At 40.1% G+C, this 17,537-nt stretch overlaps 1 protein-coding gene across 1 annotated transcript in view; it reads right to left on the bottom strand.

Annotated features, from left to right (window-relative positions):
* RABEP1 (rabaptin, RAB GTPase binding effector protein 1) overlaps nucleotides 1-17,119 on the bottom strand; it is a gene marked incomplete at its 5' end in the record, with an annotated part of 39,691 nt that extends 22,572 nt beyond the window's left edge. The window contains 5 exons of the mRNA XM_006029163.3: nucleotides 3,822-4,289; nucleotides 8,060-8,179; nucleotides 9,163-9,341; nucleotides 10,146-10,281; nucleotides 16,994-17,119. Coding sequence (XP_006029225.2) covers nucleotides 3,822-4,289; nucleotides 8,060-8,179; nucleotides 9,163-9,341; nucleotides 10,146-10,281; nucleotides 16,994-17,119 — 1,029 coding nt within the window. The remainder of the gene's footprint in view (nucleotides 1-3,821; nucleotides 4,290-8,059; nucleotides 8,180-9,162; nucleotides 9,342-10,145; nucleotides 10,282-16,993) is intronic.
* Between the last annotated feature and the right edge of the window lie 418 nt (nucleotides 17,120-17,537).

Below are 17,537 nucleotides of genomic sequence, written 5' to 3'. Positions count from 1 at the left end.
GGGCTGCGCTGCGCTCGGGGCAGGTGGCAGTGGCACTGGGTGGGGGCTACTACGAGGGGCTGCAGCCACCCCAAATTTCATCATAGCCCCCCAACCCCCATGCAGCCCAGCACACCCCCCGCCCCATGTGCCAGGAGAGCCTGGCACAGTTCTGGCCCCAGCCTGCAGCTGCAGCCTGACCAGTCTGCCCTGCGCATATCTGGGGTGCTCACAGCAGTGGGAGCCGCCCCCACCCCCGATGAGCCACAGCTCCATCTCCTACCTCAGCTGGGCAGTGCCTGCCCCAGCCACAACCCCACTCCTCCCTCACCGTGGGGGGCACTGATCTTGGTGAGGCCACAGCTGGGGTACTGCATCCAATTCTGGGCTCCACAATTTAAAAAGGACGTGGAGAAGCTTGAGAGTCCAGAAGAGAGCCGCATGCATGATCAGTGGGCAGGAAAACAGGCCTTATGATGAAAGGCTGAGAGCTATGGGACTCTTCAGCTTGGAAAAGCACAGGCTCAGGGGGGACCTGGTGACTGTCTATAAGTATATAAGGGGCATACATCAGGATCTGGGGGAACGCCTGTTCATCAGAGCACCCCAAGGGATGACAAGGTCAAACAGTCACAAACTCCTCCAACATGGTTTCACGCTTGACATAAGGAAGAATGTCTTTACTGTCCGACCCCCCAAGGCCTGGAACAGACTGCCGCCAGAGGTGGTGCAAGCACCTACTCTGGACTCCTTTAAGAGACATTTGGACGTTTATCTTGCTGGGATCCTTTGATTCCAGCTGACTTCCCGCCCCTTGGGCAGGGGGCTGGACTTGATCTTCTGCAGTCCCTTCCAGCCCTAATGTCCATGAAATCTGCTTCCCCCATGCCCCTTCCCTTCCCCTTCTACCACAAGAGACTTACCAGCTGGATGTAGCCGTTTCGGAAACTGGATCGGTATCGGCCAATATGCCTCCTTAAAAATTGGCTATCTGTATCAACCCCCAAAATCTCTATCAGTACACCCCACTAATCAGGTGTAAATCTGATATTTGCATCATGCAGGTATCAAAGTTACGCTCAAGTCAGTGTAAGACGCCATATTTACCATGCAGTATGGGTGTGCACGTGTAGACGCACGTCAATACTGTTCAATAATTTTGGTTACTGCGCAGTAAATGGTCACATATAGAAGCACCCACGTATACTTAATTTACCCACTCACATAAAAAGTCAAATACATTTAGAACTAACCTGCCCCCATAAATAACTGGTGAAGCACAGTTAGCAGCAACAGGAACCAAGAGCTTAACAGGATTAATTTAAAACATAGATGAGAACATCCCGAGCAAAATTACATGGGCTAAACTCACCTTCCCAAATATAAGCCTGTGGTTAAAAATAAGCTTTTCATACAGGAAAGATTCCATATTCTCAGAAGGTAGGGATTGGAGGGGAGGACAGGGAAGATGGCAGTTACAATCTAATACACATATATTTACATCCATTGGTGATGTGGCTCATGACTCCGAATGCTTTCATATAGTGGACATAGGGTGAAGTAATTACCATCATGGAATCAATGAAGTTTTGGTACTGACTTCAGTAAGGCCAAGAATTTTTTTTATTTATAATCCTTGAAAATTCACTACCAAATAAAACTCCTTTTTAATATGATTTAATACTTTGTTCTTTATATGCCCGTTCTCCACACAACATTACACTGGTCTTTTTTTTAATTTGCAAAATAAAACACTTTGGTAAAATAATGTGAACAAAAATCACAGCTACATTCTGCCCACAAAGTAATTTTTTGCCTGCCTTTGCAATAAACTTTTGCTATTTTTTGCCATGGCAATCCTCTGATACTGTCTGGTGTCAAAGACAAAATTCTCAACTAGATGGGCTGCTGCTCTGATCCAGTTTGGCAATCTTTCAGTTGTTGTTTTTGGAATTTAAGGATTCAGACCAGGGTTTTAACAAAGCAACAACTACAAGTCAGTGCTGCAAAGTGGAATCTCATTTGTATTTGCCACTCCCTGTCTCTCCACACAGAGCAGCATTCACAGCTGTTTGAAACCTAGCCTGTATTCCTGCCCCCAGAAACAAGTGGAAAACAATGTTTCTCTCAGAATTTCTAAGGGCTGGAATAAAATGTCATCCAAATGACAGTGGGGCAAAAAATGTCCAAAAGAATGCAGAAGACTGGAGTTGCCCATGATGACATAACATAGCCTCTTAGCATTTTAGACAAGATGACAAAGGAACTGGTTCAGAGAGGCTTAAACATGCAACTGATGGCCTATTTGAATTCCAATAATCCTGCAAAAATTGAGATGCTAAAGTCAGTCTTATGACCACAACCATACCTGCCCTGTCTCTCCGTTTCTCTCCTTTCAGTATTCATCTCTTTACTTCTTGCAATTCTTACTCCTGTTTGTCTTTCCTCTTCTCTTTGCCCTTTGTCCCTTTTTTTGTACTTGTTTTTTTTTTACTTACTGTCCTCCCTCTATATTCTCTCCCATTTCCTCCTTTCCAGGACATCTCAGTAGCCCCTTTAAGTAGTCCCTGAACACGGTGGGCATGGTAGTTGAACGCTAGCTCATGCCTTAGCAAGAGAACAAACTCAGGCTTTTGATTTAGCTGCCTGCCAGTTCCTTCAACAAAACTCTGATGTGGCATCTTCTTCAGTCAGGTCAGCTCGTCTACACGTGCACGCCCATACGGCGCAGTAAATATGGTGATTTACACCGAATTGAGTGTAAATTTGATACCTGCATCATGCTAACTGGAATTACAATACAGTAAACTCTCTGGTAACTGGCACCTTACAAGGCAGCATGCTCTATTAACCAGCATGCCAGTTTGGAAGGAAAAGTGAAACCAGAAGTGCCCACCGTGGCACTTCTGGTTTCTCCGAGCCCCCACAGCCCAGGGCAAAGCAGCCTGCACTGCCAAGCCCCCACGGCCTGGGGGCATAACAGGCTGTGCGGGGCCCACCTCCCTGTCTCGCAGGGCCTGCAGGTTCCGTGGGAGGGGCAGCGATGCTGCAGGAAGGGTGGAGGGACGCCCCAGACGTGGCGGGAGAAGCGGCAGCTAGGGCCACTCAATTAACCGGCATATTTTGTTATATGGCATCCCCCATTCCCGGGGGATGCCGGATAACAGAGCTTTTACTGTATACCAGTTACCATCCACTGCTTATAGGATTGCAAAAATGGTTACCAAAAAGAGTAAGTCCCTGAAAAGGTTCTGCAGCTGATTATATTGTTGGTTAGTGGACTACAGACATTTTGATTGGTGGCAGGGTTTATATATGCTCAAAACTTTGTTTCCTGCATGATCCACAGGTGATAAGTGGCTCGGGTGCTAAGGACCTCCATTATTAAACACTTTTCCTTTCTGTATCTTTATTCCTGTCCTGCCCATCTCAAGATTACACCAGATCTCTTTTTTGCCTTTTTTATTTCTCATCTTCTCTCTTTCCCCTCCTTTTGCAAGACCAGAAGCAGCCTCCAATTGATAGCCCAGTATCTAAACCAGCTGTTTCCTGTATCCCTTCCACGTACAACACTTGTAGGTTTCATAAAATGGGGAATGGTCTTTCCACTGAATAGCATCTGCCAGGCCCCTTGTGCATTAAATATGCTTTGCTCCACAGGACTATCTTCTGAGGAAAGGACTAGGATCATGTGAAATTAATGTATTTCCTTCTGTAGCCGGCTCCATGTTCAAAGCAGATCTAGAAGGGCTGAACAGTTTTCACCCAGTGGACACCCAACACCACACGATTAACCACCACACAAAAGCAACAATGGCAAGATGAACAATTGGGCTACTTACCTCTTTCTGAAGTAGATTCCATTCCGTCTCACTAACTAAGCGGTAACCACTAGGGGACACGTATGCACTTTCTACGCTCTGTGTAACACTGGAGAGAAGGGAGGCAGTCTCTTCTTGCTCTGGTGTCATTGCTTTGATTGCTTTTTCCTGATCTTTGGTTAACATGAATCCACTTGGCATTTGTAGAGACCCAAGGGATGCAGTATCAAAGTTCTCAGAAACTGAATCTGCTCCAACTAGTGGTCCAAAATCTGATTCATCCAGATTCCCAGCAGATTTTGCTTTGTTGTTGTATCCTAAAGTTTTGGACTGTAAAGATCCAGATGTCCCCAGGCTGTCCGTTGACTGTGCTCTCCGAAGTCCATCTTTAAACATATCACTGTCTGATTTATTGAACGATTCTCCAGAAGACAATAGCAAGTCTGCATCCAAAGAATGGACTGAGCCATGGGTGCTATTTAAATGCACCTGAAATTGAAAAAAAAAAAGCCAAAAAACTCATAAATTTTCAATCTTTGTTCTGGCAGTAACAGCAATACAAATTGGATACTGGACACCAGATATTTATCTGAATTGGCTATCAAAATGCCATTGTTAGACGTGGTAACTGCAGATGTAACCTGACTTTGGTGAGAACACTTGTCATCTCTTCAGTGCAAAGTAGAAGATGAAGAACTAAAATGGCCTACAGCTAACAAATTTGCCCAACATTCCAACTTTGTTACAATATTTACCAGATTATGTCCACAAATAGTGAAAATGAACCTCAGTCTAGGGTTAAATGTAGGCACCAAAAATAATGCCATCATCACAAGGCATGCTAGCTACTCCCTCTGATAGACTGCATCAACATTGTAAGTCTGTTATATAATAATAAAGATTAGAGAATACAATACATATGAACAATTTATAAAAAAGATTCTAAGACTGATTCCAGGAAATGCTTACCAACGTTTCACTGATTTCTGTTTTTCCCTAAGCTGTTTGTAAAACAGTACTGAAAGGCAATGCACTGCAATTTTGTTCATCTTAAACTAAGTTCTTCTGGGTAATCTTGATATATATCTTCCTAGGACTGACATGTGTGCTGCTAAAATGGAGGAGCTTTTGAAATGTACTCTTCTTTACCTTGATTGTTAGTGGTTTTCAGGGAGCACTGTAAAATATTCCCAACTAGTGAAATTTTTAGAACAAAGTACAGGTGTGCAGCTCAAATGCAAAAATATTACTGAATCATCTATCCCGAGTAACTCTCAAACACTGTTATTTGTAAGAACTGCACAAAAGGCACTATATAATGAAATTTACCATCTTAAATCAGAATTTGAATGAAAAACAGCTGTTATCCAAACAGAAACAAAAAGAATAAAAACAGCTTTAGTAAAATGTGATTATTGTTATCCAAAAATATATTCCACAACACAGGTGATGGTGTAGAAACTCAAAACCCACATGACAGGCAAGAAGCAGTATATTCACGCCATCAATAAATCTAGACATGAATGGGCAAGCTGTTACTATAGCTGTTACAGGCAAACATTCAACCATCATTTGAATAAAGCACAACTAAGCGTTAGCAGTTTTCTTTATAAAAGTGTTTTGCAATACAACAATGCTGTATATTTTTTAAACAGTAAAGAATATCTAAACACACACTTAAGCAATGCTGCTCAGGTTCTGCATTTTAATGGTGTTGCCTTTGTTATTGCCCCCTGCCCCCCCATACCATGTTCAGTTTAATCAAATACTTGCATGCAAACTTAAAAAAAAAAAGAATTCTTGTTACGGTATATGGTAAATTACAGGCCCATATATATGTTTTTTTCAGAAAGATATTTCTGCTGATGAATATTTGAGAACGTTCAAGCATTTGTAAAGTCCACTGTGGGTAATTAGACCTCTTGGACCTAGGAAACTCCTGAAGCTATTGATTTTTTTCTGTAAGGATTGTTTTCTATCTGGAAAACACACACCTTCTATAGAGCTTACATGTCAGGCATGTAAAGCAAAAAAGTTATTACTTTCTGTATAGCATTTCCTATATAGTTATGTATAGATTATAAATGGCAATTGAAAAGGAAAACAATCCTGGAAAATATCCAAAGAAGCCACACACTACTCAAAATATAAATTATTTCAGATATTCCACTAGGGACAACTGCTAAAACTAAATGAATGCAGCTGTTTGCTTACTTTTTATAGTACCCCAAGGAATAAAAAAAATAAATGATATAAACGTACAAAGACCAAAAGTTCAATTCTCTGCTTCCTGAACTCCTTGGAGCACATACGTTGGTAGCCTATGGCACAAAGTTTGAAACCAATCATGATGTGATCACAGACTTACTGCCGGATGCAGGATAAAACAAAATCTCAGTGGGAGCATCCCTATGTGCACTCTACTGCAAAGCTGACTGATTAGCTCTACAGCAAACTGCCACTGTCTACATGTGCACTGATATTGGGGTGCAGTAAACTGATTACCGCTGCCATAGGATAGTACTGCCTAACAAGTACTATCCTGTGGCGAAGTCCTTACCTGCGCTCAAATACATGTGTAGGCTGTGACCAGGGCTGGCTGGAGCACAAGGGTGCTACAGCGTGGGGGCTGCCTGCTGGCTAGGCCTGTGCTGTAGTACTGTCATGCCACAGTCAGCCCCTCCACCACTGCCACCTGGAGCCCAGGGCCGACCCTTGGGCCTCCTGATGCAGGTCAGTTGCTTCTGGGCGCAGCATCTTCACATGTGCCTGGGGCCCACCTGGCTCTAACTGCTGCAGTCCCAGAAGCATGTGAAGACACTGCACCTGGGAGCAGCTAACTCCATTACAAACTGTGCCAGAGCTTAATCAGACACATTAATATCACATGTAGATGTGCCCAGTTATGATTAAATTGTAATTTATTCCTTAACCAGTTCTAAAGTGTCACATTGTTTGTAGGAAGTGGCGAGTTGCTGAATCCTGCTCAGTTCTCCACTAGGACCATGAATTTCATTCAACTCAACACACAAAGGGAAAAAAATTAAATTTAAAACATTAAGGTCCTGCTTCAAACTCAAGCAGATACAAGAAAGAAAATTCAAATTTCTGTACTTCATTATCCTTAACTAGGCTCAAATCTAGGTCTTTCAGTAGCAGTCACAAACTACCTTAATAGTACAGTGACTCAAACTGCATATGTTACACAATGTAATAAGCTCATTTAAAGCAAAGTAAACTCATTGTTTTAAGTCAAACTTTTAAGGCAGCTTAATAGTACATTTTGTGTATTTTTTAAAATGGTTTAAAATAAATGGAAAAAGGCTACTGAACTGCTGGGTACAGCAGTATTTCTGTGATGAGAAAGTAAAAAAAACTGTAGGTACAATTTAAAAAAAAGAAATAATTGTAGAGATTTTAATGTACAGGGTTTTGCCACAATACCATACAACAGGAAGGCTTAGAACATTTTTCTGCATTTTAAAATCATAATAAGGTCCCTTCCAACCCTAAGGCTTATATAGTTCAACCACCTGCACAAATACTGGATGCACTACTCCTAACCCTTGCCAGATAAATGCTTATCCCGTGAGACTCATCCCCTCTTTAGATTATTTTGCAATAAACTGTCAAAGGCTATAAAAGCAGATTCAAATACTTAATATACTCACAAGAAATACTTCTGCTTACATTCTGTTTAAAAGTTCATGCAAGTTAACAAATCCCTTCTGTAGGGTTTACATATGCTTTTACAGCATAGAACAAAATGAGATTTTTAAAAATTACATTTGGATATGCAACTGAGAATAAGGCCAAAAGTGAACTTCCAGACAATGATCAAAGCAACTATACAGGCATTGGAATAAGAAGAAAAAGCAATTTAAAACTAGTCAAATCTGACATTGTTTCTAAGTTCCAAACTGAGATATTCATTAGTACTTGGTTTTGACAAGTGAAAATATTTGAAGCAGATCTCAAATACAATTTTAGCCAACCCAAAAAATGATATGATTACACACACCCACACACAGATTTTGACAACATCCAAAAGCATCATTTTGGGGCTCTTAGGCCATGTCCAGACAAGCGTAACCATGCAACGGCAACTCAAAAGTATTTATTGTTCAATGAGGCTGATAACCAACTGAGGATAAAGGCCAAGACGTACTGAGGCAGCACTAGCAGAAGGCAGCACCTTATACCAAACACCATGAGAAATAAACACTGCAGAGTTACTCTGAATGGTTCTTTTGTTTTACCTCTTCATTAGAGAACTGTGGAAGGGATTCTTCATGGGAACATACTACTTTTGTTTCATCTTCTGGATCTTTTTGTTTCTGATCCTTTCTTTTGCCAAGTCTCTGCTGCTCATCTTCTTCCTAGAAATCAGTCGTCAATGAAAAACATTTAAACATAACACATTTTGGCCTATTTCATGCAAATGCAAATTTGAACTTGGAAGCCACTGCATGAACTCCTTTAATAAATCTAACTATAGAGAAGAGATTTTGCCAAGGAGATATACAATAGTACCCATTTCACAAGAGGCATATGCTGTCATACTGACTTTACAGAAGAACCCATTATTGAGAGTTGATTCAATGATTAGAATGAATTGTATTCCAAAAGGAATTGCTCATTGCTAACCTTCATTCTTATCAGGGGCTACAAGACATATAAAATTATAAAGGAGAAACTGTTTAAACTACCCTACCTGTACACACTGAAAGGTATCATTAACAAAAGCATGGGCATTTGAAACAAAGGAAAGAAAAACATGACTTCCTGGATCACGGTGAAAAAGGCAAAGGACGTATAGAAGAAGCATGAATCAGACACAAAGTGGGGCAGGAGGGAAGAGTGATAAAATATTGGTCATCATCTTGAATTACAAACAATCCTCAGAATTAGAGAACGTAATTCTTCTTTGTAGTAGCACCCAATACAATGATCTTTTCATTTACCCATGAGCAAGGAATTGTATTTAAAAAAGTTGTAAAAAATCTGCCCTTTCAACTTTCTTGCCTTAGTCCTTCTATTCTGCAAGGGATCCATTTCTCTCTATAAGCTTCAATTCCAGCCTCTCTTAAAATTTCTCTTATTGATGGTGGCAGCACTGCTGCAATTGCTGGTATGCAAATGTTTTAACAATTTTTAAATGAAATAAAAATGCACTTTTTCTATTAAGCTCTATAAACTGTTACTTTCTGAAATACAAATGCATTTTGCAAAGTATAAAATAAATCAAGAGCCAAAGTAAAGCCACCAAGGTATTCTCTAGCCCACAGAGCACTTTTAATAACTGATATAACATATTAACTCTGTAAGCTCATACTACAAATTAAGTGAAGGCAGTAAGGACCTGATCCTTCTTTTTTAATTCTTCAACTTGTCGCAGCTGTTCAGAGGTCAGAACAATTTCCATGCGTTGCATATCCCGCATCAGCAAACGCTGAGACTCCAAGAATTGATCATTGGCCCTTTGCCATGTGTGTTTCAACTGGTTGTGCTGTTGCCGTTCTTGCTCTAAGAGATGACAGACTATTCAAGAAATCAAAACAAGAGTTTTTAATTGGATTTTAATGGTTGATCATTTTTCTTTTTCTTCAACCAAAGAGATTTGTATGAGTTAAAGGTAACTATTAGGGCTCTACTCCATGACAAATTTCATTCAATAATTATTAAGGGTGAAATGAACGGGATTTCTTTAGCTCAAGTGTGGGTAAAGTCAGAGGTACATATTTCTGGCAATAACATTTTAATTAGGAAACTTTTAAACTTTCTACACACAGGAGCTGAAAAACAAACCATTCAGATTTGTTATTTTAAACAAAATGATAAAGGCCATTTGTTTTGCTTATTTCAACATAAAAGCAACTGCTAATATTCTCTTTAAATGGTATAATTTACATATTTGCACCTGCAGATATCCACATCCACATCCCTCCTATTGAAACTCAAAAAACAGATGAGTGTATGCTCCTCAGCGTTGGGACTGTACTCTTTTATAATTCTACAATTCTTAGCACGTCACTTCATGGGAAACAAATATCACTATTACTAATTCTAAATACAGGGGTATTATACCAAGGATGAGGTTATCGTAGTACAAGTTCAGTAACTTTTGGCGAGAACACATTCATTCCTTCTTCTCCCCAATAAATACATCCAACAGTATAAGAACTGCTCATAAGGGAGAAGCTTCAAAAGGTTTAGCATTTAAAATACTTGTTTAGTAAGCAAAGATTTAAAAAAAAAACAAAACAAAAGGGAGAAAGCCACCTGGCATTGTATTTCAAGTCTTTAGTGTAGGAAAGCCACACCTGGTCTGACTGCATAATTTACCTTCATGCAATTCCTTCCGTAATTTCTCTGCATCTTCTTGCAGGACTGATTTCTGTGTATTGAGGACAGCCACATACATCTCTAAATCTGTCCTACATGACTTCTCAGCTTCCAAATAGTGGTTTAGTTCTTTAACCTGAAGAATAAGTGAAGAAGTGGAAAACATCATAAAAATTTAAGGCTATGCTCAAACAAATCTTTTGCTCCATGCTACTGCCCCAACTGCTGAGTTAAACTTTACTTCTTACTTCATGAACAAATAAAACTAATGAATTTATTGTGCCAGTACTGTTTGTATTTATATCATGTTGCCATTTGGTCAGTAAAGTTCTGCTGTAGAGCATGTAAATATATATTTGCAGAGATGTGGGGCGGAAAATTTTCCAGTGCTTTATTTTTCAGTGGGAAATTTTCCATTTCTAAAAATTCATTGTTTCATAAAATTCATTAGTAACAATGAATGGATGCCAATACAATATTAGGCAAGCTTGGCAGTTTCAAAGTTGTAATCAATATTTTTCAGGTGATTATCCTTAGGAAGTGTGTGTGAGAGTACATATGTTTTATGGAGTTGTAAACAGGAGGGTCAATACACTCACATAATAATCCAAACCAAAAATAAAATTATGAATTCACCTAATTGGCTGTGCAGGTCAAATCAAAATGAAAGCTAAAATTCTTATTTAATCTCAGACTGCAAGTGAAAGCAAAACCAAAACTAAAACTGTGATTAATTTTTGTTTCACTTTCAGTTCAGCAAACACAGAGCAGTGTCTCATTTATTTTCTCGAGTTGGGGAAGTTGTAAGTGTTTGCATATGATCTGTTAATTTTTTAGTGCTTTTCATTTTAAGTAGTCATAGTAATGCCTAATCAGAAAAAAACCCTAGTCTGTGGCATCATTATAGTGAAGTTCAAGCCACTGAAGGAAGGAAGAAAGTTGGTAGATGTAAATATTGTGGGCAGAAGTATGCTAACAACGCAACAAGAATGAAGAAACATTAAATAACAACATGCAGAAACTGTCTGGAAAGAGTACAAGTCATATATAGAAAGCCAATACAATGAAGTGGTGGAACAACATAATTGAGAAAAGTCTACTTCAGCAATCCTATGTAAGTAAACACATGAATATGTTAAATGTCACACAATATACAATAGTATCTATATTGTTTTAAAACAAGTGTAATTTAATTTTAAAAGTTGTTAATGCAACTCTGGACTATTATTTATTTATTTAAAATATTTGCATCCTGCCTTTCTGCTTGCACTAAGCACCCAAAGTGGCTTAAGCTTAACAATATTTTTTTTTAAATTTATTATAGTAAATAGCTAACTATTTCAATCCAGCAGAGCAAGCTTAGTCCTTTGGCCGACAGCAGAGGCCAGACTATACTTCCCTTTGGCTCTGCAGTCCCAGGGCAACTGAGTAGCAAGTTGAGCAGTAAAGTGTTCTTTCTGGCAGGGAGGGAAGAAGCAAGCTCCCTACTATTTCTCCTTCTCCTGCTGATGGATGAGGTCAGACTAAAATAGGCTAAAATAATTTTTTCCCCCTTTTGTTGCAGGAACTTGGTAGCTCAAGTGAAATAACAGATTTGCAAAAGATGGAAAGTGAAAACGTTGAGCTGCTACATCTGGGGGAAGAAGAAGTAGGATCTTCGCTTTCAAGATCACTGCCACAGATATACGATCCACCAGGAGTAGCTGTTCAAGACAGTCAAGCTTTTTATCAAGCTTTGTGGACAAAATGTCAAAAGAAGATCAAGAAAAAGCAGATAAGACAAATATAGCTCGAGCTATATTTGCAAGTGGTACACCTCTTTACAAACACTGGAAAATCCATACTGGAACATTACTGTTCAGAGGAGGGCCACCTGTTTGGTCAGAGGTCTGCAGGCAAGGCCCTGCAAGGAGAGACTGAAACCTAGATCTCTTCAGCCTTCGCAAGAGAAGGCTGAGAGGTGATCTTGCGGCTGCCTATAAATTCATCGGGGGAGGACAGCAGAGAATAGGAGATGCTCTATTTACTAGGGCATTCCCCTGGAGTAACTAGGAACAATGGCCACAAACTGACAGAGAGTGTATTTAGGTTGGACATTAGGAAGACCGTCACAGTAAGGGTTGCCAAAATCTGGAATGGGCTTCCAAGGGAGGTGGTGCTTGTGGCAGAAAGTCACCTTTGTCTCTCCCCAAAGTCTCTGCTATGTGACAATTTGATAAGGATGGGCCCAGCAGAGAGAGACATCCTTACCCTATCTCTTTAGGTAACCTGAGCTGGATACATTCCTGAGGGAGGGGGGAAACCTGCTCTCTCTGCCTCCGTGACTGGCATCACATACCTGGATGAGGGGCTTCCTTCCTGGAGGGCTAGAGTCTGCCTGGCAACTAGTGATGTATTTCAAATTGGTTGGCTCACAGCCAACAGGTGCTGGCCTCCATTGGACCAGGTAAATGAGGTCACAAGGGCTATATAAGTTAAGGACTGCCCAGGAGGAAGAGGGAGCCAGCAGCCATGAGGGATACTCAGGAACAAAGAAGAGCTGTACCATCTGAAACTTGCCCTCTCTCTCTCAAAACTCATGATCAAGGAACTGCCTGCCTCCAGAGAGATTCTCCAACTGCCTCTGGATGATACTTGTGAGTAAGCTAACTAAGATCCAACTAGATATAGAGCTTGCAGTAACTCAGATGCGAGATCAAAGGCTACCCCAGCCACAGGAGTTTGCTCTATGGGATTTCTCTGATATTGCTCTACCCTGTACACTATTTTAACCCTACCCTCTGTAACCAATAAAGTTCTCCTTTGTGACTGGCGTAGGAGACTTATTGAGGGGTGGGTTTAATTATGCCCAGGAGGCCCCTTGGGTCTGCGGACTAAGGGAGACTATCCTTTTTGGCCTCCGACTTGGGGAAGTGCCCCAAGTTCTTGTATTGGATCGAGTACCTGTTGGACTATTAGGCCTGTGTTTCCCCGAGGACACAGGACCCAGACAGTCCCTTCTCAGGGTGGTGGCAGCACGTTACCCCCGGACTCTGCGGTGGGGCTCGAAAGGGGGTCGGCCAGGGCGTAGGCACCTGTGGAGAGACGCGTAGAATCCGAAAGATGGACGGGCGTAGTGAGGTGGGAGGCTCAACACAGGAGCTCCCCCTACTGGCCCGCCACAGTGCTCTCCCCTACCTTGCGGGTTTTCAAGAGGACACTGGACAAGCACTTAGCTGGGGTCCCAGCCCTCTTTCCTGCCCAGGGCAGGGGGTTGGACTTGATAACCTACTGAGGTCCCTTCCGAACCTAACATCTATTACAAACTAATTCGCCCATCATATAAGTTACTGTCAAGTTACTGCTTATCACATTCTCTCATGGATAGAGAGCATGACAGAGTTCAAACAATGGTTATTCAAATGATTGGTCAAGCAGAATCACTGACTCTAATGTCAGATGGATGGACTGATATACAAAGAAATCATTTATTGAACGTTATATGTTAGCAATAGTAAGTGTGGATACAATGAAGACAACACTGGCAAAATGCAAAGCAGCTGTGAAGGTATTCAACAATCATCATGTTACTAATCAGACTTCGAAGAAATTACAGAAAGAAAAGCAGGGGAAGGAAAGTGCACTAGATGGGGCTCGACTACAAAGAGTTTACATAGTTTGCTGCACACAAAGAACTGTTTGCAGTGTGCTCCCATAGATGACACAGTATCCCAGATTATTTCCATAAACATTTGGAAGCAGATTTTCATCAACTGTGTTCTGGGTTCGAGTTCAAGGAGCATTCAATTTGCTACTACCAGTTTCAGTGGCTATCAAGAAACTTGAAGGAGATGCACCAAACCTTTCAAATATTCCACAGATATTCAGACAACTGAATTAAAATTTAATTGATCTTTTGCCTTCTTCACCTCTATCCAAAAAAGTAGTAGTAGTAAAACAAATGTTTACTAAGAGATCTGAGTTTTGCTCTCATCCAGTTCATCTGGCAGCAAATCTTTTGGATCCTCAACACAGAGGACAACATTTATCAGAAGATGAATTATCTACTGCTCTTGATACAATTATAGATGTAGCTAAGAATGTCCCCAACATTGACAAAATAGCTGCGATGACAGACGTTGATAAGTACCATACAAAAGAAAAACTTTGGAGCAAAGACATCATTTGGCGGGCAGCAGAGAATGTCTCCCCTCTCACATGGTGGAAGAGATACTGTAACACCTGACTGCTGTTCAGGATTGCTCTAAGGATCCTAAGCATTCCACCAACAGCAGCTTCTTGTGAGCGGAACTGGAAGACTTTCAGCTCAATCAAGACAAAAAAGAGGAATAGACTAACAAATGAATGCGTCACTATGCTTGTTTCTATTTCTCAAAATCTCTTGCTTCTGGAGAATCAGTCAGAAGCAAAATTAATGAAGAAGATGCAACACGATGATAAGTTGCCCATAGACTCATTGGTAAAACCATCCATTAGCAAAAGAGAATGTGGTCAAGTAGTTCTGAATAAGATTTGCCTCAATCCGATTCTGAAATGGAAATAATAAGTAGTGCAAATGATTCTATAGATGGTGACGGTGAAACTGGAGGTGCCACAATGACCTCAGTGGAAGAGAGGTAAACTCTGTTAAAGTAGATGAGTGGACAACCATGACATGTCACACACAGTTCTTTGGGTGTGCTAAAATTAGTGTCAACAGGTTTTAGTGGCTTTGTTTTTTTTCTTAAATTTAAACAAAGAATGTAAGGAAAGTACATGCTATTGTGTACTGTCTTTACATTTTTACAAGTATTCCAATAAAAATAATTTATTTCCATACAAAGCTTTGAATTTGTTGGAATATAACATTTAAACCACGTTAAGTGTGCTGTACATAATTTTTTTCCTAATCTAATATTATTTCAGTTCAAATACCTGTGGCTATTGAGACATAAAATTAACATGGGGGTACTTTTTTAGTTTTATTTGACTTGTATTTAGTAAACAAACATGCTAAATCAGATCACGCTCTATTTAGGGCACTGGAAAATTTTCCAATTCAAAATTTTCCCAAAAACCCACATCTCTGTATATTTGGAGATTTAACAGTTACCACTAAATCATCATAGCAACTTTTGCACAGATATTTGCTGAATTCTGGATGCTTCATAGTAGCTCACTAAAGGCAGGTATTGGTTACATGCTCTTTTAACACCAGCTTGCTAGTTTTTGTCTAATAGTAAGGGCAAGCTGTCAGTTAATAATTTAAATGCTTCACAGTAACATCGTTTTGACAACTACAAGCAGGAAACTGGAAAACTGATCTGGAGCTTCAACATCACATTCACAGAACTGCAAGAGCACGTTAGCAATCTGCCAGGAGTGAAAGGACCACTTGGGTTTAAGGGTTATAATGCATCCAGCTATATTATAAATGTCTCTCTTTGCTACTATATGTTAGTATCTATAGGATACTAAAACCAAGCAAAACAACAGAGTTATACAGCAACAGAATCCTGCAGTTTCACAGAGTCACTGGATGCTGCTTTTCATGACCTTGTAGGTTGTCTGGACCCAAGGTTACACACTGTGACTTTCTCCATTAGTAGTGGAAGAGTTGCCATTTGGCACGAGTTATTCTGTATCATCATAAACTTCACAAGAGGACAAATTTTCCAGATGTTATTCAAGATTTATTACATTTTTGGAGGTGCAAGTGTAAGATCCAGGAATGGTGATGGTATGTTGTGGGGCATAGTTATTGTGGGAGTGTTGGGGACATGTTGGGAGGTTTTACATTTCTTGTCCTGTAATTTCTTGTCTTGGACAGCCATGCCAGGACAAGAAATGTAAAATCTTAAAGGGAACTTATAAAACACCTTTAGTAGACAAGCCTATGAACTTCACTTCATAAATCTACTGGATACAAAAAAATCATGAACTTAATATAGACATTGGATTTATTACAACTTGTCTGACATCTGATTCACCAGGTACCTTCACACATTTCCCCCGCTTCCCCTCCTAGCTCTACCCACTGTCCTCCAAACTTTCACCTATTTACATTTTCACAGACTTCTTCCAATACTTTTGGCTTCTTTTCTACCTTGGAGAACTCAGAACAACAGCAGTCTCTCTCAATGCCTGAAGAAGGATGTTTGTGCCCGAAAGCTTGAGAAGAACTTTTTTTCCAACTATTTAGTTGGTCTAATAAAAGATATCACATCTACCCAAAGAACCTTGCCTGTCTATATCCTTAGACCAACACAACTACAACCAACAGCCATGCATTCCCCAATAGAGAAATTTGGGTTAAACATGTCTTCTGGCATGCCTGAGAGAGCAAGCAGGAGTTTTAGAGAACTGATTTATACTCTAAGCAAAGTTTGAAAGATGCTGCTAAAAAGAATCAATGCAAGACAAACAAATTGGACCCAATACCTCATTTTATGAGCAGATTGATCTAGTAAAAATCAAAATAAATTATGAAGGGGAAGTCCCAGTTCTAGATTATAAAAGCTTAACTGCAAAACTTTCATGGACTCAGACGCCCCTTAGTGCAATTTGAGCTTGATGGAAAGGGACAAACACAGTATGCCCATCTGTTTAGTGCTTTATTTTTACAGGTGTTTTACCAAGCTCACATAATTTAGATTATGCCTGGATAGTTTGTGCACGTAACCATATCCTCAAGACAAACGCACTAAGTATGTATAGAACAAGTATTATGTACGAGGACAACGATAAGTTGTGGTGTAGCACTTCATACCATATCTCAATTTGTGTATCTGCTGCAAAGTTTGTTACTAGTTGCATCCATCAGTGGAACAAGCAATGGTGCAAGCAGCAGAGCTGAAATTTTGTCTCACCTCTGAAGCCTCCAGTTCTTTTATTTTTTCTTCAGCTTCCATCAGTTTCTCCTTTAAAGCTCCAATCTCTTTCTCCATTGGCATCACAACTGAACGCAGTTTCTCAGCATCCTCCTGGGCCTGAAGTCAGTGAACAACATGTTACAGCAAGCACTATGTTTTTATTGCAGTCTTCCACCCCACCAGAAACACAAACAAAATACACATGCCAGTATAGCCAGATTGTATTTTTACTTATAATCTTGTTCTATTACTATCTATTTGGCTAGCTGTAGTGTTGTCTAGGGCAGTGGCTCTCAATCTTTATAGACTCAAGGCACCCCTCAGAGTAATATCAGCTCTTAGTTCTCTCTCCATTTTTTTACTACAGAAAAATAGAGAAATTATTTTCTTGCAAAGAACTCAGGAAGACTACAACAAGTCAAAATGCTTTAAAATACTAGATTCTTATTTAAAATCTCTATATTTAGCTTGTGAATCATGTTTGCACATCTAACATCAGGGGTAGGCAATTATTTGGGCTGGACACCAAAACTCCTTAAGT

Source organism: Alligator sinensis, unplaced genomic scaffold (genome assembly GCF_000455745.1).
Source record: "Alligator sinensis unplaced genomic scaffold, ASM45574v1 scaffold419_1, whole genome shotgun sequence".
NCBI classification, from domain to species: Eukaryota; Metazoa; Chordata; order Crocodylia; family Alligatoridae; genus Alligator; species Alligator sinensis.
Note: the sequence above shows the minus strand (reverse complement) of the source record. Positions and strands in the feature narration are given on the sequence as shown.